At 36.2% G+C, this 25,170-nt stretch overlaps 1 protein-coding gene across 1 annotated transcript in view; it reads right to left on the bottom strand.

The window, feature by feature from the left end:
• LOC111043582 (putative U5 small nuclear ribonucleoprotein 200 kDa helicase) overlaps window positions 1-25,170 on the bottom strand; it is a 111,542-nt gene that overhangs the window by 61,561 nt on the left and 24,811 nt on the right. Inside the window, exons 9-18 of the mRNA XM_039425655.1 lie at window positions 21,500-21,693; window positions 18,166-18,303; window positions 13,134-13,322; window positions 12,043-12,213; window positions 9,180-9,360; window positions 8,542-8,657; window positions 6,451-6,561; window positions 6,154-6,294; window positions 5,172-5,401; window positions 1,494-1,650 (exon numbers count right to left, since the gene is read on the bottom strand). Of these exons, the coding sequence (XP_039281589.1) occupies window positions 1,494-1,650; window positions 5,172-5,401; window positions 6,154-6,294; window positions 6,451-6,561; window positions 8,542-8,657; window positions 9,180-9,360; window positions 12,043-12,213; window positions 13,134-13,322; window positions 18,166-18,303; window positions 21,500-21,693 (1,628 nt within the window). The remainder of the gene's footprint in view (window positions 1-1,493; window positions 1,651-5,171; window positions 5,402-6,153; window positions 6,295-6,450; window positions 6,562-8,541; window positions 8,658-9,179; window positions 9,361-12,042; window positions 12,214-13,133; window positions 13,323-18,165; window positions 18,304-21,499; window positions 21,694-25,170) is intronic.

Below are 25,170 nucleotides of genomic sequence, written 5' to 3'. Positions count from 1 at the left end.
TAGCTGATATTAGCATTCAAAATTATATTCTGATTTTTGAGGTTAGTTTTCGATCTGGTTCGTCGGCACATAGCACTGGACACTAGCGACAGACAGAACATTTTTATGGCGCATGCCTATTGAATGGTCACCGCTTCAATAACATAACCTCAATTTTGTGGCATTTGTTCAGAATAATAACATCTGTCGGTTAAATTACAGTGCTACCAGATTATGGTGAAACCGTTAAAATCTTGGTTAGTTATCGGGAAACTTAATCGGGATAAAAAACTAACCGATCTTTGTGGAACAAAAATGAATCCGTAGAACTAACGCTGATTTGTTAATCAGCGTTAATGTCCATATTTTACAGACGTTCGTGCAACTGGCCCTTATTCTTCTAATTATAAAGGAATATCACAATATCTCTTCCCACACACTGAATTATTACAAGGAGAGGAAAGTTGAACTAAAAAATAAAACCGACAGTGATTTTCATACGAACAGGCGAAGTTAGGACAACTCCTGTCATACACTTAGCCTAATTAGATGAGATATAATTCTGAGTAGTTGTGTGTCTTTTTATTCAGATGTGTTATAAAATTAAAAAAACTACAAACAATGAAAAAATCTGGTGTGGCGCACTCACACAACTTTCCTTGCCGATATGAAAATTGATCATCTGACGCTAGTGTTCACGCGCATCTCAAGTCTACTATTCCAATATCTGAGCCAGCTGGTGACAGGACAATAACGCAGGAGACACACGAGGTCTGCTATCTCTTCATAGTGAATGATTCAATAGAATCAACAGTTGCCAACCGTTTGCAATTGAATAATCACTTTTTCTCGAATTCCAAGCTCATTTTCAATGTTAGGTGAAGATGTTACTGAACATTAATTGTAGAGATCTTTATGCTCAATCTTTTCCACTTGAAATTCTTCGTTTAAATTGTATCTGAAGCCTGATAATTGGGAATCTAAAATCGAACTTTGCATGGATGGGGCAAAGCTCCTGGAATTACAGATATGAGACTTGTGGCAGTTGATAGAGCTTATCAATGACTATATCAGGTATGAATTTGATCAAAATCGTTGGAGCCGTTTTCGAGAAAATCGCGAAAAACCCTATCTTTGACAACATTTTCCCCATTTTAGCCGCCATCTTGAATTGCATTTGATCGAAATTGTTCGTGTCGGATCCTTATATTGTAAGGACCTTAAGTTCCAAATTCCATGTCATTCCGTTGATTGAGAGATGAGATATCGTTAATACACACACACACACACACACACCACACACACACACACACACACACACACACACACACACACACACACACACACAAAGACCAATACCCAAAAACCACTTTTTTGGACTCAGGGGACCTTGAAACGTATAAAAATTTGGAAATTGGGGTACCTTAATTTTTTTCGGAAAGCAATACTTTTTCCTTACCTATGGTAATAGGGCAAGGAAACTAAAAAGATTAATTTGAATGGTTTATTCTAACCTGAAAGTGTCCAGTTTTGCGATCGTACTTGATGAGTCCGCTGCGTTCCAAGTGCAAAGCTGCCGTGTGGATGACATCCGCCCTGTGCTGCTCTAACAGCGGGTCTTCCTTCAGTTTGTCCGCCGATATAGCGTACAGGCTGGGAGACCTCAACATTCTGAAACGAATTAAATGGCATTGAAAATAAGTACTGTAATATTGAGAGATTAAATTATTTAGGTGAAGCCTGGTTTTCTTTGCCGGTCATGATAAATTATATTGAAATTTCGAATTGTATGAATAAATAAATGAATTAAACTTTTCACGATAGTTGATCCAACATTCTCAAAACTTTCTCAACTGCCAGTATCACTAGTGACATCATTAGTATAGGCAGCAATTCGTAGAGATTGAACATATAGATGAAACTGAAACGCTGCGCTACAAAAACAAATATTGCTTCAACATTGGACATTTGAATTATGGTGTGCCTCAGGGGACAATATTGGGCCCGCTGTTATTTATCTGTTACATCAAGGGGTTGCATAGAGTTTTCCAAGAGCAAGCTACTTTGTGTCTCTATGCAGATGACGCTAATGTCATCTTCTCAGGTAATACATTGCAAAGTGTAGAAGAGACATCCGCAACTGACCTTTCTCTTATGAATAAATTTCTCAATGACAGGAACCTTCTTCTAAATGGGGGGAAGTCAGTCGTAATTTCATTTTCGACGAATCAGAGAAAAAATGAAATTTGCCCAAATGTCCTTATTAATAATGAAATGTTGGAATTAGTAAACGGTACACGATTCCTGGGTTTAGAAATCGACAGTAATTTATCCTGGAATAGTCATGTTTGTCAGGTAGTCAAAAAAATCTCCCCTGGGTTGTATGCTTTAAGATAAATGTCAAATAAATGCAGTCTTCCAACTATGAAAACGCTTTATCATTCACTGGTACACTCCCATCTGGCCTATGGTTCTCCCATCTACGGAGCCACGACCAAGAGCAATCTTGATAGAATTCTCATTCAACAGAAAAACGCACTCAGAATAATGATGAATCTAAAAAGAATGGACTCTGTAAAACTGTTTTTTTCGCAGCTTGGCATTCTTACAGTTTACGGGCAATATGTATTTGATGTTAGGAATTACCCTGTAAAAGAGCTACGGAATGAGACTCATGGGTACAATACTAGATTTGGGAGGATAACGGAAAGACATAGGTTAGATTTTTTCAAGAAAAAGACGCACTACATGGGAAGGAAATACTTCACAATGCTGCCTTTAGAATTACAGGCAATAGAGAACATTAAAAAAAATTAAGTATAAAACACAAGGAGTTTTTAATATCATTGTGTCTGTACTCCCTGCAGGAGTTTGCAGATAGCACTGTGCGTTTGTTGATTATCGATTTTTGTTTATTTATATAGGAGGTTTAAGACTTACTACTTTTTACTCTTCTACTACATTTTATGTTTATGTTGTTTGTATATTGACGCTGTTCCTAATGTACCTGTACATGTTTATGAATAAAGATTTTTTCAATTCAATTCAGTATGTGATAGTACTCTTGTGTTCAAAACATTTTCGTTTGCATAGGTTAGGAAGGATAGATAGGTATAGGATCGATTGCATAGGTTAGGAAGGATATATAGGTATAGGATCGATTGCATAGGTTAGGAAGGATAGATAGGTATAGGATAGATTGCATAGGTTAGGAAGGATAGATAGGTATAGGATAGATTGCATAGGTTAGGAAGGATAGATAGGTATAGGATAGATTGCATAGGTTAGGAAGGATAGATAGGTATAGGATAGATTGCATAGGTTAGGAAGGATAGATAGGTATAGGATAGATTGCATAGGTTAGGAAGGATAGATAGGTATAGGATAGATTGCATAGGTTAGGAAGGATATATAGGTATAGGATCGATTGCATAGGTTAGGAAGGATAGATAGGTATAGGATAGATTGCATAGGTTAGGAAGGATAGATAGGTATAGGATAGATTGCATAGGTTAGGAAGGATAGATAGGTATAGGATAGATTGCATAGGTTAGGAAGGATAGATAGGTATAGGATAGATTGCATAGGTTAGGAAGCGATGTGGTTTCATAGTGGCGCTGATAAACTGTTGGTAAGATAGGTTAAGCTCCATGCCTAACTTACTGTATGTACAAATAATATACGTATGCCAGCTACTCCCATTGTAAGGGTGACCACTTTATGAGCCCAACTCCTCTAAATACCATTTTAATAACTTACGTATTGGTGACAGTGTTTCCTAACAACATAACCTAAAATCTGAAACCTAAAAACCGGTCGTCTGATTGGCACTGCCGATTGCGCTATCTATCGGCAAAAGTTGTAACAATTATATCAGCTGGGCGTCTAACAAAAATGGCTGACTCCAGATCACGCGGTTCAGATTTGAATTGCAGATCAAAAATATTTGTTGGCTGGTATTTTGAATAGAATCAAATATTTTTAAAATTGTATAAATTTTTATCGTCTACTAATATTAAGAATATAATATCAGACAAACATATATTTCATGAGTTGAACAAATTTCTGGTTGTGGTATTGAATTCAGTTGACTTAATGACAGACACCTCTATTATGCTTTCTCATCTGAGCTTAGACCTTCTAACCTATTACAATGTAAGTTTTAAAATAGAGATGCTTCCCATGTTATTTAAATGGAGTCACTTTTACTCCCTAGGGAGTTTTTCTGTTTTTTACTACCGAGAGCGAAAAAGTGACACTTTACTATTATGTTTCATGGAGTAAAGTTGGTACTTTAGACAGTAGGTGGAGGAAAATACCATTTTTACTTTCCTTGCCCTACTACCATAGGTAAGGAAAGTAAAAGTAAGAGGAAAGTAATTACAACCTATCAGCTTACATTCGTTTAACATGCTCTTTCCATTGTTAGTGATACCTTGCAACTCTCTCATTCATGTATAATCTCTGTATGTAGGGAGCTTGTTTCAAGAAAGCTCAGAAGCGTGCTCCATCTAGGGATCTAGGGTCTCTGAAGCCTCATGTTTTTGCAAAGCCGTGAATATTACGCCGCCAACCATCATCATCATCATCATTATTGGCACTACAGCCCATGTAGAGCCTTAGCCTTCACAACCACATCCTTCCACCCCTCTCGACATTCTGCTGTTCTTCTCCATCTTCTTACACCCAGTCTTCGCAAATCCTCTTCCACATCGTCAACCTACCGCTTTCTTGGTCTTCCTTGTAATCTTCTTCCTCCGGGTTTGCCTTCCAGCACCATTCTTGGCACCCTCCCTTCCGGCATTCTGCACACATGACCAGCCCATCTCAGCCTCATACTTTTCACAACAGATAAAATACTGGTCTCTTCGAACAATCTTCCTAGTTCCTCGTTTGTTCTCATCCTCCATATTTCATTTTCCTTGGTTGCTCCAAAAATTCTTCTTAAAATCTTTCTTTCCCATCTCTGAAGCAGACCTTCTTCTCGTGTAGTCAATGTCCAAGCTTCGGCCCCATATGTCACTATTGGTCTTAAAACGCCGCCAACCATACCTTGCCTATATGCCGTTTCAAAGTCACCTAGGCAAAGCTACGGGACGCGAACTGTACAGTACGTGCAACCATATAATAATCCTTTAATAGTTAGATGTACAATAATACAATACAAAAATAATTTGAACAAATAATCGTACCTGATATAGAGATAAGTGTACCCGAGCCATATGACGGCATCGCGCACATTCTGTATGGATCCGAGCACAATTTCGGCATTCAGCATGTCTGGCAGTTTAGTGATCATCTGCGACTCAATGGGCAGTTGCTGATTGAGTAGAGACAGGTAGTACTGCAGTTCACTGTGATTGGTGATCAGGATGCCCTCGCCCTTGGTGTCGTACTGGGGTCGACCGGCTCGTCCCAACATCTGACAACACCGAAATTCAATCAAATTTTTATTGAAACTAACAATCACACCAGAAGTCAATCTATATAATAAAAGAGAGTAGGGTTGTGTTTGTTCGCATCAAAACATATCAACTTGTGAATTGCATACCGGAAAAACGGGAATGATATAGATCTCCAAATTTTGCACATAGATTCTAAAAATATCAATCTTGTGCACCTCGGAGCCCTAATTTTAATTTTCCCCCAGAAATCTCTGAGCTTGCCTTCTATATTATTGACAGCCAAACTAATTTGAAAAGTATTGAAGATATGGAATATTCTATTAGTAGTTTGAGTCAGCATTCGTACAGCTCTACTCGATCTAATGATAAGAGCGGATTTCCAAATGATGCAGAAATGATTGGTGAGTTGAAAGATGATAAACAACTAGTTCAAAGTTCAGATACATCTATAAGAAGAGACGTTGCTCTAGAAGATAAACCTATTGATGATTCAGGAAAAGTAGGCATGCAATCTATCACTACAGGTGACAATTCAAAAGATGAACAATCAGGGAAGAGTAAGAGAGAGGCAGAACAGAGTCCTACTCAAAATATTGAATTGTCACTGGCAAATGATTAAAATTTAGATGCAAATGAAAAGGCGCATGACAAAACAGCAATTGAAGAGTTGAAGTTACATGAATTGCAATCATCGATTCAAGTGATTTATAATGCAAAACTATACGATAGAAATTATTTTAATTTGTAATAATAATATAGATTATTTTACCTGTAGTACATCTAGCGCACTTAATTCGACCCAGCGTCCCTTTTCTGGATTGTAGATCTGCGTTCCCTTGATAATAACAGTGTGAGCGGGCAGATTCACACCCCACGCCAGGGTGGTAGTCCGAAATAGGTTAATTCTCAACTTATTATGAATGCTTGGGAAAGAAACAACTGGCTTGAATCCCAAAACTGTTCGTTTCCCAAATCTTGATAGAAATAGTCTAAAAATAGGTAATATTTACCACTTATGTTAAATATTATAATTGACAAGAATAATGCATTGAATTGATAGGCCTACCTGTATATGTCTGTCAGCAAACAGATCCTCAACAAGTGTACGGTCTACTCTTGTCATACCAGCATGATGGATGGCAAATCCATATGGCAACAAATCCTTCAACTCTTGGTTCTGAAAATGAAGTTACAAGATTATAATCAAGCTCTGATACTAGAAATAAATTTCTACATATAATAAGTTTATTATAACCCTATGCGTACTTTCATATTAAGAAGTAGTTAAACAGATAGATATAGGGTACAGTCGGATAAGATAAAAGATTAATAAGTAAACTGCGTTTTCGCCCCACTTGGATGTAATGAGCTGTTTTCGTGCGTCATATGGAGGCCGAAAATGATTGTTTTCTGACCAGGCCGGTAAAAGTTTTACGGCCCTAGGGCTGTAAAATAACCTTGAAGTCAGCTGATTCTGATTTGATGTGAACGTGTTTACAAAATGGTTTATGAAACGGAATCAGTTTATGCTTCTAGAATTGAATAAGTATTCTGCAATAAGATACTATCATTTTATTTGGATGAATAAAATACAGATAAGATATATATTATAAACTATTCAAATTCGATTTTCAGAGTAGGATAGAACTTCTAACCTAAACTTCCAAAGTCAACGACAACAAGCATTGTTGACGTTGACATTCAGATTGGCCAAATTTCAAGTGTGCTAAGACACAGCTGATCAAAAAAACTTTTCATTATTAATTTGTGTTTATTATTCAAGAATCAAAACATTTATAATATCATCTTATTGTCATTTGGAAGAATAAAAAGTATAAACTCAACCTCTTACGTAATTGAACACAATCTTTTAGGTTATTTAGACAAATCAGAATAAAAAAAAAATACTTGGACAATTTCCTGATATTCAGATTACCTCAGATTTGCTAGAGCTATGACCTTGCTGTTTTGCTTTCGGAAGTGTCTAATAAACAATTATTCTCATATTCATATTGTTTATTTTTCTGTGTGGCGAAAAATAACGTTCTCACCATGGGCAAAAATGTTTTTCCGGCTCTCAATCTTTTCTAGTCCAGACTTGAAAACCGATTTCGAGCCGGAAAAGTCTCATTTTCGGCCCTAGGTGCAAAATATACTATTACAACAAAGTGTTGTCCACAAATTTAATGTATCAAATTTTTGTAGAAAACAAGTTGCTGTTCTAAAATAATGTAGAGCAACAACATTTGTATTTTTTGGCCCAGAGAACATAATCGGCATAGACGTGTAGAGAGATAAACATTTTGTTGACAACTTTCTTTTGTTAGAAAGAACAATTTTGTTGAAAGCAAGGATTTCCAAACGTTTACGACAAAATGTTGCTGCACTTTTCAGGAAAAAAAACTTTGGAAGTCTCTGCAAATTGTATGATTGAATATTCTAGCAATTTATACTTGAGCCGCGTTTACACCAGATTTGTCAACTGAGTTTTCATCAAATTTCTGCAATTTGTTGCCAATTTCTTAAGAAGTACAGCAACATTTTGTCGTCAACTACTGAGCCAAATACTGTTCTTCTCACAAATTAAATATCGATAGATTAAATGTTGAACTGCGTACAGATTTATACGCAACGAACACACGCCCTACGCCTTTCATCAGCTGATGCTTTGCTTATTAAATCTGTATATGTACAGCTATACAGTAAGATACAGATATAATAATCATTGCATCCACTAACCAAACATGCAAGGCTCGTGCTCGAGCACTACCTCCGAAAACAAAGCCGTAGTGCATTCGTGTGACGTCAGCCACTACCTCCGTAAACAAAGCCATAGTGCATTCATAAGACGTCAGCAGAGGTAGGGCTTCTACACCAATAAAAATCCGTTGATTTCAGCTGATCTATACCAGCTAGTGTTTTTATTGGTGCAGGAGCCCTACCTGTGCAGACGTCACACGAATGCACTATGGCTTTGTTTACGGAGGTAGTGGCTCGAGACGCATCAGTATGTAAACAGCTAGCTAGGAAAGCAGAGAAAATTACATGAAATTAAATTATGTTTTGGATTCTCAATGAAATATCAACTAGACTGTTGAATTCTATTACCCATTTTTTATCAAAATACTATTAGTATCACTGGTAATATATAACCTACCTTGACTTGTTCGGCTTCAGTTCTCAATACTTCCATAGATGCTGATCCTTCCCTTAGAAATTGACCCAGAGTGTCCTTCTCCAAGCACATATCTCGAATTGCCCGTGCAGTTTTTCCTAAAAAGTGAATGATAGAAATTGAGATTGAACTGCTTAAGCAAATGCTAGGTCCTTCAGCTGATAAAATATAATTATTGGACTTTGAATTATTAGAAATTCCCAGCTCTTATTGAATCCATCTAATTTGTTGGAATAGTTTCAATTGTTGAGAAGACTAGTGCTGATTCTCTCACAATTTTATCATGGTGACGAACCACATGATATTGGTTTCAAACTATCACAATTACCCTTTAATTATATCCCAAAACCAACTAGTTTCAACTCTTTAAGGGCCATTTTTAAGTAATTACATTCGAAAATGTGAACACTTTTGTCAATTCTGAGTTTATCAGAGATTGACAATGGTGTAATAACCGAAACCGGTCTTTCTAATTATCAATAAATCAGTGGTTTTTTGACAATTTCTTAGTCTTTTTCATTCAATATGAATAATTACCACAATATCAACTTCTCAACTACACAAAAAGACAAATAAAAAAAATTAGGTGTTAATAAAATGAATGAATGCATAAGAAATACCTGTTTCTTTACGAGAATGAACAAATACTAGAACTTGATTCCTGCCAGCGTGTTCCATGACTTTTTCATAAACGATTTCATTCATGACCTGGAATCTTTTCAATGCCTTCTTCTCAGTCACTCCAATATACTGCTGCTCCAGGGCTACCGGTCTAAAACTATTGTCAAAGTAGAATAGTCCCTGAAAACCAATCAATTCTTATTTCAGTATCAATAATAAATTAATTGCTATCAATTAAACAAATAATATGAACAATCATAATGAGTGGTATTGAGTATTGATTTATTAGCTTAAGATTTAGAATCAGTTAAGTCCTACTCATCGTGTGATGATAATTTTTTCTTTTGTATCCTATTATAGGCGAGCAATTTCTGTATTTATATATCTGGTTATTTATGTTCAACGGATCTCGAAAACGGCTCTCACGAAATTTGAAACATGGTAGGTGTATGATATAAAGATTCGATTGCACTAGGTCTCATCCTTGGGAAAACTCGCTGAACGACATTAAAAGGATAATTCATCCTTGGCTGAAACAGCTGTGGATAGTAAAAAAGAGAGTGAGTGAGTGAGTATGTGAAAAATCAAAATATCACATCTCTGAAATTCATAAGATGACATATAGCCAGCTGTGAAATATTAACACGATCATTTTAGAGAATATTGTGTTCTGTTTATCAATAAATAAAAATAACGAGCGAAGCTCGGTGCCCCGATATTGGATGAATGATACATTGTGCTGACTATGTTATATTCATATTGTACATATTTATACATGATTTAGAAAAGAATATAATGATCACCCCGACACATATTATTATAGTGGGGTATCATAATTAGAACTAAGTTTAGTATTAGCAATTTTGTATGTAAAATATAACAACTATGTATATTTATTTATGTTTTGTCAATGAATTCCTCTGGTTGCAATCAGAGAAATTATTATTGTATTTCGTTGCACTCACATTGAATTCACATAAATTATATTCATGTATTAATATCGATTTTAGTATTTGATTAGTTTGTAGATTCATAATATGTATTTATGTTAGATTTTAGTGACGATGTTCAACTGCATGATATTTTCGTTTTGCTGGATTGAATAAAGAAATATTCTATTCTATATGACTGGCGAACAAGTGTTTCACTTAAGCCAGTAGTTCTCCACCTCCAATTAATTTCCTAAAAACTAGTAGTTCTGTGAACAGTGGACCTCATGCAGTTTTCTCATCCACAAGTATTTGATGTCACCTGTTTGAAATGTTAACAAACTCAGTACACGTTTGAATTTGTATTCCATATGATATAATTCATCAAGTTCCGTGATAATCGTTCCATCTGATGAAAATTATTTTTTTACAATCAAAAATATTATAATTTCTTCAGCATTACTTAGTTCATTTGATTATTTCTAATCACATATTAAATTGTTTTTTTCAAATGTGAGAATATTGATACTGATGGGCACGCATAATAATACCATGACTGCAAAACAAAGTATTGAAACCAAAGACCTTGAAGATGCATACCTCTCTAAGGTCTTTCATTGAAACTATAGACCTTATAGAAATAGACACGGCTTCTCCAGACATCTGTGTAATCCGCTCGTCAGCTGATTGATTATAAATAATCTCTATATTCAGAGTAGATGATATATATATATAGTGATATCGGAGTATGGAGGAATTCCTTTTCTTTTCATATTATCCTTAAAATTCAAAATTTAAAAAGCCTTGTGTATTCATGCAGTTGTAAAAGGAATATTCCTGCAAAATCTCATAGAATTCTATCAACGCGTTTGGCCGCAATTGCGTTACATACAAACATACAGACAGAAAAATCTGGTGTGGCGCACTCACACAACTTTACTTGCCGTTATGAAAATTGATCACCTGATGCTAGTGTTCCCGCGCATCTCAAGTCTACTATTCAAAGATTTGAGCCAGCTGGTGACAGGGCAATAACGCTGGAGACACAAGAGGTCTTCTATCTCTTCATAGTGAATCATTTAATAGAATCAACAGTTGCCAACAGTTTGCAATAATTGGATAATCACATTTTCTCGAATTTCGAGCTTATTTTTAATTTTAGTTGAAAATGATACTGAACATTAATTGTAGAGATTCTCATGCACAATCTTTTCCACTCGAAGTTTTTTGTTTATATTGTATCTGAAGCCTGATAATTGAGAATCTGAAATCAAACTTTGCATAGATTGGGCGGAGCTCCTGAAATTTTTACAGATATGGGACTTGTGGCAGTTGATAGAGCTTATCAATGACTATTTAAAGTAGGAATTTGATCAAAATCGTTGAAGCCGTTTTCGAGAAAATCGCGAAAAACCCTGTTTTTGACAACATTTTCGCCATTTTAGCCGCCATCTTGAATCGCATTTGATCGAAATTGTTCGTGTCGGATCCTTATGGTGTAAGGACCTCAAGTTCCAAATTTCAAGTCATTCCGTTAATTGGGAGATGAGATATCGTACACAGACGCACATACACTCATACACACACACACACACACACACACACACACACACACACACCACACACACACACACACACACACACACACACATACAGACCAATACCCAAAAACCACTTTTTTGGACTCAGAGGACCTTATTTAGAGCCTTATTATCTCAGAGAGAAATTTAGAAATTGGGGTACCGTACCTTAATTTTTTTCGGAAAGCAATACTTTCCTTACCTATGGTAATAGGGCAAGGAAAGTAAAAAGAATCAGAGTTAAAACATAGACCTCACTACTATCGGTCAATTATTCATAAATCAATAGTTGTGTGATATTTTTTCGAATACAAATGAAATTCATTATTAATTTATTGGAAAGGTTTACTTACCGAGTCAGGCTTGATACGCAGCAGAGTAGCGACATCCTGGTAGTTGGGCAGTGTAGCACTGAGTCCCACCAACCTCACGTCCTCCTGGGTCGTCTCTATGTTGCGGATGGTCCGCGCCACCAGAGCTTCCAGCACTGGACCTCGCTCGTCGTGCAGAAGATGGATTTCATCCTGAGAAAGGACATCAGTTATTTTCTTAATACTGAATTATCATACTGAATCATTTCAAATTTTAATACTCACTTTTCTCTATAGGGCTGACTACTAGAATAATTGAAGTAACTACAGAGTACACTTTCAACTTTTTATATACACACTAATAGTTCCAGCTTCCTCTACAGAAGGCAGTGGCAAGGCTGAATCGGTAACGCTGTTCTCCTATCTTTCTCCACTGCCATTATAACGTGAACCTCACTATAGCTGTGTGAGCTGTTTTATAGTTCCATGCTGAAGATTAAAAGCATTATCCTATCATATTTACTCGACAACAGTAGAAAAACTATAGAAAAAATGGAATAATTATTTATTACTTTGTCAAAATTACTTGGATAATATCACAGCCACCTCTAATAAAAGGCCCTGGTCTACAATATTGCTAAGTCGCAATATAGGCCTAGAATCTAAAGCTGCGTACACATATACGCGCTTCCAACCCGCACCGAGCACGCTCCGCCCTCGTTCCTCCATCGAACCACAGTCGCTCCGCCCAAGCACCCATCATGAACGTTACGGAAGATGTTAGATCTTCTCGCGTTCCCCGGTCGAACCACTGTTGCTCCCCGGTCGATCATCAATCGCTCTGCTGGAGTGACGTTCGGTTGCGGAGCAGAGCGAAAGTCTGTACGCACCTTATTACATGATTGGTGAAAAAGATCAGCCGGTATTTTTTTAAATCGTTTTCACCAATCATGTTTGGATTCTATGTTTACACTGCGATGTTGCAATATCGTAGGCCGGGGCCTTGTATTAGAGGTGGCTATGATAATATTCATTGATGTTAAAACACTTTAACAATGAAAACATGGATAATAAATGGATAAGATCATTCTAGAAATGTAATTCAATAATTGTATTGAATTAATTTAACTTACAATAATGACAAGCCGCACTAGCTGTGTGAAAGTCTTCTCTCCACCTTTCCTTGTGATGATGTCCCACTTCTCAGGAGTGCACACAATCACCTGCGTCGCCTGAATCTGCTCGCGCGTCAGCTGATGGTCACCCGTCAATTCGGACACTGTCAGGTTGTAGCTGCTCAGTCGCTTACCGAAACTGCCCACCTGTATACAAGCATATCGATAAATAGGTGCAACATATTGATGGTAAAATATCGGTGAATAAATATCACCGACAGGGATCGGTCTTGGGACCATTATTGTTCATATTGATGATTAATGATCTGCCACTCAGTACAAGCAATGCTGATACTATAATTTATGCGGATGATACAACTTTTATTAATGTAAGCTCAAATTTCGAAATCCTCCAGAATGAAACTAAGAACAGTTTGTCTGAGGCTTCAAAGTGGTTCAGAGCCAATGGTTTTTCACTCAATGAGGATAAAACTCAAGAAAATATTTTTAGTTTCAAGAGTTTACCTATGGAGAGCCGTTTGGGTTTGGGAAAAACGTTTGGGAAAAGCAAACTTTCATGGGAGCCTCACATTAAATATATTACTTCCAAATTATCCAGAGTGGTATACTGGCTGAGAAATTTGATAGGCTGTGTCCCCACGTCTTATGTCAGATCAGCATACTTTGCTTTTTTTCAGAGTATAATCGTGTATGGGCTTTTACTCTGGGGGAATAGTCCACATGTTCAAGATATATTGATAATTCAAAAAAAAGTTATAAGAATAATCACAAATTCTGAAAGATTGGCTCATTGTAAACCGTTATTCGCTCAAATAGGTATACTGACAGTAATAAACCTGTATATTTTTACTTGTCTCCTATATACGAAAAATAACTTGCCTAATAATCTGCTAAGGAGAAATATACATTCCCACAACACTAGGAGTAACGGAAATATAGAAATACCTTTCTGTAGGCTGACTAAATCTCAGGATAGCTATGAAGTTGTTGGAATGAGAATGTTTAATAAATTACCACATGAGTGGATAGAAGCTCCATTTCAATTATTCAGAAATAGGCTACATAGCTGGTTAATTAGAAATCCTTTTTATAGTGTGAAAGAGTTTTTCGAATTTCAACAAATTATTCTTTAAGATAACTATTTTATACTATTATTTCTAGTATTAATGTTATTTCTTCTATGTAATATTTTACGTGTATGTTATTTTGACTGGTGTTTCTTACATTAACCCTCCATGTTTTAATATAGGTTGACTATGTTTGCAAAACAATAATTTCTGACGTTGTCCATAACTATTGTAATGTTGAGCGGCAATAAAATTATATTCATTTATTTATCAATATATCGGTAGAGCATTCATTGAGAAAAAAAAAAAGCATAAGCAGATATCCCATGGTATTGGTAGTTTATGTTACAAATTTAAAGCGGATTTTCCGTCAACTCAAGCCGATACTGTCTATTATCACTGTTTTGGCCGGATAAGAGTGTAAGAACGGTACAGTATGAGAGATTACCACCGTCACAGAACTTCACGAAAAAGAACTAATTAATTATTATTATATTTGTGTTGTGTGAAGCCACAAATTCTGAGCAGTGCTCAAGTGGCATACAACATGTCATTTTAAGATTGGAGTCACATGAATGCTCTAAAACACTCCTCAATGGTATAAGGACAAGCCTCTACCAGTGTCCTAATTATCTTTGATACGAACAACTTATAGCTGCTACACAGCCTTATATCCTCTGGAATGCAATTAAAACACTTGAGTCCTGAATAATACGGTCCCTTTTCTAAGAGAGTCAGTCTATGGATAGGGAACTGGAATAATCCTGTATTTTTACCTCGTGTTTCATAAGTATGACAAATTCGGCTAGCATTAAATAAATTTTTGTTTTCGAACACAAACGACAAAACTTCATGGAAGTATATCGCTGGAACTGTGAGTAGATGGAGTGCTTTGAATATGGTCTTACAGGAGAAAGATGGACCCCCCCCCAAAATCCGAAGTGCTTTTTTCTGCATTTTTAAATTTGTGTTCAAATGAATTCTTCCAGCCCCCCAAAACAAAATACTATATCTAATGAGTGAAAGAAAATACCCATGGTAAACCTTTAGAGCTGTCTTGAGATTTGAATTCGACTTAACAGTCCTCAGAACAAAGCTCTGAACTCATTAACTATCAGCTTCAACAGTTAATAGTTGACAGCCTTAATAAGATACCAAGGGATATCTCCTTATGCTATAAAATTATCTCTATGACATATTATTCACTTCTTAAATCATTCAGAATTATACAGCTTCTTATTAGTTTGTCTAAGCTGCCCACCTACGGCAAACGATATCAATATAGGTCCAACATAGCCATGGAAAAGTATCGATCAAGAAATATCGATATATCCGATACAACGGTAAACATTATTTATTTATTCAATCAATTGCCCACCTATGGCAAACGATATCAATAAATGAGTCCAACATTTCCATAGCCATGGAAAAGTATCAATCAAGAAATATCGATATATCCGATACATCGGTAAACATTATTCATTTATTAAATCAATTATTTTTTCCTACAGTTACGTTGAAAAGTGGCCATTGCTGCACTGATTACAGAACGCAAAGAATCACTTTTCCGCTCTAGTGCGGGAAAAATTTTTTCTGCACTCCAGATTTGCAAAATGGCAACGCAAAATACTTAGTAGGTTATATGGAGCAACAGTGCAGCAAAATCAAAATGAAGTTGGTAACAGTGACTGCTGTGGCTGCTATAGTGAGCAGAGGTGCAACGAAGCACAACGCGCAAATTATTAATTATATATTATAACCAAGGACAGCGACAGCACAGTGCCACCACAGCACACACCACACAGCCGCTTCCCCGCCATTCAAACACACATACATTATTCAGGCAATTTTACCCATAATTACCCACTTTTCATATTCAATGGTAAGTGTAGGAAAAACTTAATGTGAAATACGTGCGCAAAGTTCCTCTGCTGCACTCAACAAACCATTCCGCCCTCGCCTACGGCTCGGGCGTAAACGTTTCTTTCGGTGTAGCAAACTGTCACTTTGCGCACTAGTTGCACAAATAACTATTTTATCCAAAAATGTGTGAAAGAGACAGATCAGTGATCCATTTTGCTTCAATGACAAAAATTAAATTGACAATCCAAAATGAGTTGAGAATTTAAAACAATTAAGAATTACACAACTTTCAGAAAAGTACCACAAGCTCAATCCCAAAACGATTTCAATACTAATTCAACTGTTCAATCTAAGCTGGATTTCCACACAACTGAATGTGAACATTGCGAATTGAACCATCATGACTCAATTCAAAAGAATACCATTCGTTCTTATGGAAGTGTTCACACTTAGGTAGACTACACATGAATAGGCTACCATTAGAAACAATGGTAGTCATTTTTTGTCCAGCAGAGCGGAAAGTCATTGTAAATCAGGAATTGAGCTGGATTCCCACACAACAGTAACAGTGAAAATATAATTCCCATACGTTCTAAGGGGATTATTCACACTTACTCGTCCGAGTTGAGTGGGAAAAGCCCAATTGAAACTTATGGGAGTTATATTTTCACTGTTCACTGTCACTATTGTGTGGAAATCCATCCAAAAGAACACAAAGAGCCTTAAGCCGCGTCCACACTATGTCGATCGACTCTGTCGACCCCGGTCGATCGATAAAGTCGCTCGACACCTTCGACTGTGTCAACTCGACAAAATTGCCTCAGTACATGTGGACGAGTCGACCGACATAAATTTTCATACATAATCGAGTGTTTTATATTTAATCGAGTGTTTTATTTTAAATATGAATCGAGTTTTTATATAAAAATAGTGATGATGAAGATGCTGGAGCAGCGGCTTCTGCTGCAATTCTTATTGCCATCTTGGGAAGCCAAAAAGATAGTCGCCCGCGGAGATTTTGGGTACGGCCTAGCCTTGTTCGAGGCAGAAAAAAGTATAGTATGGAGAAATTTATGGAAGATTTATTGCTTATTGCCCTTGCAAATTTCTAATTTTCTTTTCCACCTCCACTTTTTCAATGCCAAATGACACCGCAATTTCCACCAAACCATCATGCCGTTTGTTTCTGTTTTTATAGTCAACATCACTTGAATCCCATAAGTAAGAACGATCACGGTACATTTCAATAAAATTCGAAGTTTGGGTATCACTCCAATTCATTTTCAATAAAAATGTAAGCACTTGAACAACAGTAAAGCACAATTCTATTTTTTAAAACGGCAGTGACAAGATCGACACGTCCAAACTGGTGCCTTCGACTCGACTGTCTTTGATCCGGACCGACCTGATTCGGGTTGCGTTCGACTCGACTCGACAGCGCTCAACAATGTCTAGCGACACGTCCAGACTTGTTCGACATTGTCGATCGACTTTGTCAATCGGTGTCGATCGACATAGTGTGGACGCGGCTTTACGTTTCATCTACATTTAACGCTGAAGCGATGCTAACATTCAGTGCCGCATCCACACTCTCGCCAAGTGTGTAAAAATAACAGTGTGAGAGAGTGTGGATGGTTGCTTTGCCAGCGCTCGTCTTCACTGGCCTTCGCTTGGCATTGCTCCAATTTTTGTCGAGCGAAGGCGAGTGGCCAGCCGAGCATCCACAAATGGTCACATTGCAGTGCGGATGGTAAGACCAACGTGGCCAAGCTCACCAGCTTGGCCAGCGACTTGGTAAGAGTGTGGACTAGGCAAAAGAGTATGAACTATGAATGCTTAGCGACTTGGCAAGCCACTGTGTGGACTAGTGTGGACTAGGCATGAAATAATGTGTTACATTCAAATAACCGATACTATCGATACCGATATCTCGATATTTCCTAAACTATCAATACCAATATATTGATTTTCAAGCTAATATCGATACCAATATATTTTCAAGCTAATATCGATACCAATATATCGATTTTCAAGCTAATATCGATACTTACATCTCGATATTTCAGATATTATTGATACCAATATCTCGATATCCTTACCATTTCCTGTACGAGGGACCGCATGGGCGCCACATAGATGACCTTGAACTCGTCTGCGTTGATGGTGCCGTCTGCATTAATGTGCTTGCCAATCTCACGCAACATGCACAGCAAGGCTACGTTTGTCTTACCGGCTCCCTAAAAAAACAGTCACAATACAATATTTTGTTAAAAATTGCTAAGCAAATTTATTTATTTATTTATTTATTTATTTATTTATTAGATAGAGCAAACAATACAATAGTCGGAAAAGAAAAAACAGGCTATTGCCCAAAACTTCTTCAATTTCCTGATTTTGTCACAAATCGTCCAAATGTTATGTAGGTTATGTTCACTTCAATTTCAACACCAAATCTTAAATCTAAAACTATGAATCAGAATAAAACAAAGAATTTCAAATTTAGATAGATTGATAATAAAAATTTATTCTATATGAGCAAGTTTAGTCGATATATTATGTTTAATATACTGTGGCCCGGTTGCACAAAGGTCTGTTGAACTTTAATCGCGATTAAATGAGACCAGGACCAATCACAGAAGCTTTCTTTTCGAAATACCCTTCTCTGATTGGTCCCCGTGTCATGATCAAAATTAAACAGGCTTTTGTGCAACCGGGCATGGATGTTTAAAAAACTTTAAGTTTTATGACCACTGTTGAATGATATGTATTAAACGTTGACTTGTTTGTTTCTTGGCAATAAAATGTTATTCATTTACCTTGTGAATATAAAGCAATGATGCTTTCTTTTGATTGTTAATAAAAATGAATTTTAAAAAATTCTGCTAAATTGACTCAGATTTAGAAAAGCCTTTATATCATAATGAATAATGTGTTGAAAACTTGAGAATAAGCAATTGAAATCTACGTAGGAGAGAGAATAGAGTGGAGAGAAAGTATTAAGAGAACAGTGAAAAAAGTAAATACATTCAATTTTTTTCAAATAAGTACAATATTTCTCAAGTTTCCAATTTATTGTGATACATTCTATGATTCATTTAGAGTATAACATCAACCTTCAAAATAAAAAAAATTCAAATCATTATTCCTGGACCGAAAATCAAGTGACGAAGCAATGTGTGATTACATAACCTTATCATTTGGACAAACATTTATCAAAACAAAAAATTTATCCTTGACATTTTATCAAAATTTTTGGAGAGAGATAGTACAGGTTCAGCCTAGTTTTCCTCCAATGTCATAACTGTATTATGATTATAGTGTTTTATATAGTAAAGGAATAAATAAATGAATATTGTGAAATTATATTTCCAATTCATCAAAAATGGGATAAAATATTCCTTAATTATTGGAGGTAAGAGTGAGTAGCTCTTGCGAAGGAAGAATCATATTTAATATAATGTGTTACATTATGAGTTTAAGCAACAATTGATCAATCTCAGATTAGACTGATATGGTGCTTACGGCTGACTGAATTATTACTATATTTATCACTGAATAGGTACATATTGACTAGATTATGGTAAGGGGGAAGTCTTGTGCGAATCAAGGTCTATAAATACAGGTCATGGCACTCGTGCTCCTTATGGAGCGACCATTATGTGGGTTCTTTATGGCGGTACATTTGAAGTATACCAATCTGCTTATAACAAAATCATGAATTATGCTTTTTAAAAACAATATTCTAGTTCAGATAATATGTAAATTCTGGTTTTCGATTTTTAAAAGATGAAATTTCAATAATAAATGGTTTAATAATTCATTTTTACTTTCCTTGCCCTATTACCATAGGTAAGGAAAGTATTGCTTTCCGAAAAAAATTAAGGTACCCCAATTTCTAAATTTCTATACGTTTCAAGGCACTACCTCCTACGTTTACGGAGGTAGTGCCTTGAAACGTATAGAAATTTAGAAATTGGGGTACCTTAATTTACCTCCGTTTACGGAGGTAGTGTTCAAGGTCCCCTGAGTCCAAAAAACTGGTTTTTGGGTATTGGTCTGTATGTGTGTGTGTGTGTGTGTGTGTGTGTGTGTGTGTGGTGTGTGTGTGTGTGTGTGTGTGTGTGTGTGGTGTGTGTGTGTGTGTGTGTGTGTGTGTGTGTGTGTGTGTGTGTGTGTGTGTGTGTGTGTGTTGTGTGTGTATGAGTGTATGTGCGTCTGTGTACACGATATCTCATCTCCCAATTAACGGAATGACTTGAAATTTTGAACTTAAAGTCATTTAACTATAAGGATCCGACACGAACAATTTCGATCAAATGCAATTCAAGATGGCGGCTAAAATGGCAAAAATGTTGTCAAAAACAGGGTTTTTCGTGATTTTCTCGGAAACGGCTCCAACGATTTTGATCAAATTCATACCTAAAATAGTCATCGATAAGCTCTAACAACTGCCACAAGTCCCATATCTGTAAAAATTTCAGGAGCTCCGCCCCATCAATGCAGATAGATTTCCAATTATCAGGCTTCAAATACAATTGAAACAAAAAAAAATCAAGTGGAGTAGATTGAGCATGAAAATCTCTACAATTAATGTTCAGTAACATTTTCACCTAAAATTGAAAATAAGCTTTAAATTCGAGAAAATTTGATTATATAATTGCAAATTATTGTTGATTCTATTAAATCATTCACTATGAAGAGATAGCAGACCTCATGTGTGTCTCCAGCGTTATTGCCCTGTCACCAGCTGGCTCAAATCTTTGAATAGTGGACTTGAGATGCGCGGGAACACTAGCGTCAGGTGATCAATTTTCATAACGGCAAGGAAAGTTGTGTGAGTGCGCCACACCAGATTTTTTATTATTAAAAATTGTTCTTATTCTTGTAACTTGTTATGATTCATAAGGCATTGGGACAAAAGATTAACCTTAAAAACAGTTTGAAGTTACCAATCTAGAAATCAACAATTCATTATAGTTTCTAGTTGGAATCTTAATATAATTATTCTGTGGGAAGAATTTATTTTACAATATTCAAAGCCAAGCAATATTCCTTGAACAATATAACACATCATGTTGTTCAATCTATGATGATAACAGCTGATAAATTTGAAAATTGGTGAATCTGGACCCCATAAAATGGCGATTTTGCAATGCATCACGGGATTGTGTCATGACATGTACTTGTAGACCTTGGTGCGAATGCCTCGTTCATCTCCTTGTCGTTGCATTTTGAAACTGAAGCAACGAGTCATTACATAATTTTACGACATGTACTTGTAGACCTTGGTGCGAATGCCTCCAATGTTCATCTCCTTGTCGTTGCATTTTGAAACTGAAGCAACGAGTCATTACATAATTTTATTGAAACAAAACCAAAATAATAACTCACAGAAGGCTTCTGTATTGTAAGAAAACTAATACAATAACTCACAGTAGGCGCACACAACAGTAGATTTTCGTCAGACTCGAGTGCTGTCTTGTAGAGCCGACTCTGAATGCGGTTGAGCGTTTTGAAGTCGTCGAAGGCCGGCTGCACGTATTTGGGCAGCTTCTCAATCGGCACCAGGGTCTCATCATCGCCGTATGGTTTCGGTTTCAGAGCGGGCACGTGCACTTCTTCGTAGCCTGAAATCGCAGACATTTTAGTAGACTTACTCAGTAATATCTCTAATGAAGTTGCAATGGCAAGAGAGAGGCATCAATATCAACGGTGTGAAATTAAATGCCTTGAAATTTGCTGATGATATTGTTATAGTTGGAAATGATACGGAGGAGGTATGCGGTATGTTGAAAGATTTGATTGAAGTAACAAAAAAGATTGGAATGAAAGTACATTTTGATAAATCGAAAGTAATGACATATAACAGTGATGAAAATGATAGAGTATTGGTGACTGAGGACGGAAGGATAGAGAAAGTGGATCATTTCATTTACCTCGGTCAGAAAATAGGGAGAGAAGGTCAATGGGGAGAAGTTACCAGAAGAGTAGCAATAGGATGGGCAATGTTCAAAAAGTACAGCTATCTATTCAGATCCAAGATATCAATGGAAAATAAGAAAAAGCTGCTACAAACGTGTATCCTACCAGCAATTTTGTACGGCTGCGAAACCTGGACTATAAATGAAAAAATAATTAAGAAACTTAGAATTACCGTGAGGTCGATGGAGAGAGTAATGATAGGAGTGACAAGAAAAGACAGGAAAACAAAATTATGGATTAGAAATGAAACAAAAATTGAAGATGTAGGCAAGATGATAATAGAGAGAAAATGGAATTGGGCTGGACATATCGCAAGGACACGGACGAAAGATGGACGAAAAGAATACTGGAATGGTACCCACGTAATTTGAGAAGAAGTAGAGGAAGGCCTTCGTATGGATGGGACGAAGAGTTCAGAAAAGTATGCGGTGGAGCGACGTGGCAGAGAGTTGCAAGAGAGAGAAAGGAGTGGGAGAGAATGAAGAATGTATACAAGGAAGTATGGCTGTACAAGGATTGACACACTCGCTTTGGTTGAAAATTTATTTTTATATGGACTTAAAATTGATGTACTCAACAATATCCTATCACAAAAGGATATTCCCCAGCAGCTGCTGATTATTGCTTAATACTGTAATTAATTTTATAATGTTATATAATTTTATTTGAAATTTTGTAATGAACCTGAACAAAGCAATAAAAGGGATATTTATTTACTCAGTAATATGAAACACTGAAGGGGCTACAGGCACGTTAACACTCAGCTCAATAAAAACTGGAGGTAACTGTCATATCTCTACAAAAAGTACAGATCATCATCTGTACTAGTTGCCTAGTAACCAAATTATACAGGACCGGCATATTAATATTAAGAAGGGATATCTACTTACGCTATTGTTTCTCTATGGCTATATTTACTGTAATTGTTTTATTGTACCGGCATATTAATCTGACGATTTTGTAGTAATTGTAATGTTTGAACCAGTGCCACTGAAAAGGCGGGAATGTTGTACATCGACAGGTCTATTCTTGCCATTTCAATAGCCAGTATTTCGTGGTCAAGTGAACATCAGGCGATTGTGATTGAAGCTTATTTTAAAAACAATGACTCAGTTATCTTAAAACAGCGTTTATGTCGCTGACATTTCAATAATTTAAATCGACACGCGCCTGTTCCCAGTAGGAATACGATCTTGTTGAGGGTAAAGAATTTCAGGAACACGTTGACCGCTTTAAAAATGAAACCAACAGGACGAAAACGAACCGTGAGATCGCCTGAAAAACGCTAGAGTAGCTGTTACACAGCTTCCACGACGTTCAGCAGCGAAACATGTTGTTGCACTAGCCATTTCTGATCAAAGTGTACGACGAATTCTTCATTCCGACCTAAAATTCCATCCATATAAGATAATGTTTGTGCAACAACTTAATGCAAAGTACTGATCACATTGCAAAGCCGCTTGCGAGATCATTCTCGAAAATGTCCACCAGGAGTATGCCGTTATTCTTTCAAGTGACGAGGCACATTTTCATTTTTCGGGATTTGTGAATAAACAAAATTACCGTTATTGAGCAGACAATAATCCACAAAACTAAAGGAAGTCATTCAACGAGAAATTGAAGCAATTTGTCACCTGGTCATATGGGACATATATATGAATCATATATTTATCTCATATTGATCAGAATTTTAGAGTTTTAAATTAAAAAAGTTTAATGAACAGTGTTTTTGTCTTTGAACAATTTTTGTCATCGACAGAAAGCTTGTTTATTTCATTTGTTGTCAAAATTAATGTAGCTTCTCTTTTGTTTTTAATAACAAACGTGCCGCTTGTGCGACAGATACTAATATGTATTTGAAATGGCTTTCATGTTTGGCATTGACTGAGTTATATTTAATACCCAAAATTTTACTTTTGGTGAGTGTGAGAGTCAGTGTGTGAGCTCGTTCGATAGGACTGAGAGTTAAGTCCGGCTGATCCAGTGAAAAAGGCTAGATTTCGGTTCGTTTAATAGTTCAATTATTCTGTCACAGATCGGGCAGTATAAAAATAATTGAATTGTTAAGGGAGACGGGTTCTGAGCCTATTCATTGGTTCAGTTAATATTTGTTCTTTTTTTAACATACTTAAGTCGCGAAATACCAGTGGATGCCAAAGTGGGAAGCTATTTCAAAAAGGTAGGTGACTACTGAATCATTGTTCTTAAATTTTTCATAACCACAAACATTGAATCCTCATTAGCAGCAAGCGAGTGTTTCCCCATTAATTCATATAAAATATTGTTTTATAATCAAATTAATCTTGTTTTGTTCAAATGTAAATATGTTAAAGACTCATTAAAGTTCTAGTTATTCTGTTCATTTCTTGTATTCATAGTTCTTTTCCCCTTACATATTGAGTGTAGGCATATCTTGCTTACATATTGGGTGTAGGCATATCTTGCTTACATATTCGGTGGAGGCTTCTCCCGCCGTTCCACATCCTGCTTACATATTCCACAAATGATGATTAAGCGAGCAATGGCAAATTTTAGAATTAGGTCAAGTGAGTGTGAAAAGTAACGGAAATCATTTGGATGACATAATCTACAAATAAAAAACTTTGTGAGTAATCTATGTAATTTACTATAAATTGCAAAATTTGATCTTTTAATTTGATATATTACATGATCCAATTGTACGAAGCACATTTCAGTTATTATCCCTCAAATATCGTCAGGTTTTTATGCCGGGCTCTGTATATTGTGACAAGTCTCCATTTTCATATTAGTTCTCGTTTTACTACTGCAGTACAGTTCGGGTCCTGCCTATAGGCAGGGCTATATATAGATATATATAGCTTTGCCTATAGGCGGAGAGCAACTAGACAACAATACTACCAATTCAAAAACATCGAACATATATAGTGAGGTCCACGTTATAATGGCAGTGTTTGATTAGCAATGGTATTGCTATCCTTATCTATCATTCAACAAAGCGGATAGTGCTATATCTTTCTCGCTTGATCTGTTGCCAGATCGTTTTTAACAATGTAGAATAATTAATATCTAATTAACAAAATATTTCTTTTTAATTATGGAAATTTATTATGAAATTATTGAAAGATATAATTTCTAGCTTA

This window comes from Nilaparvata lugens, chromosome 4 (genome assembly GCF_014356525.2).
Source record: "Nilaparvata lugens isolate BPH chromosome 4, ASM1435652v1, whole genome shotgun sequence".
Lineage (NCBI taxonomy): Eukaryota > Metazoa > Arthropoda > Insecta > Hemiptera > Delphacidae > Nilaparvata > Nilaparvata lugens.
The sequence above is the reverse complement of the archived record's forward strand: the minus strand, read 5'-3'. Positions and strand labels throughout refer to the sequence as shown.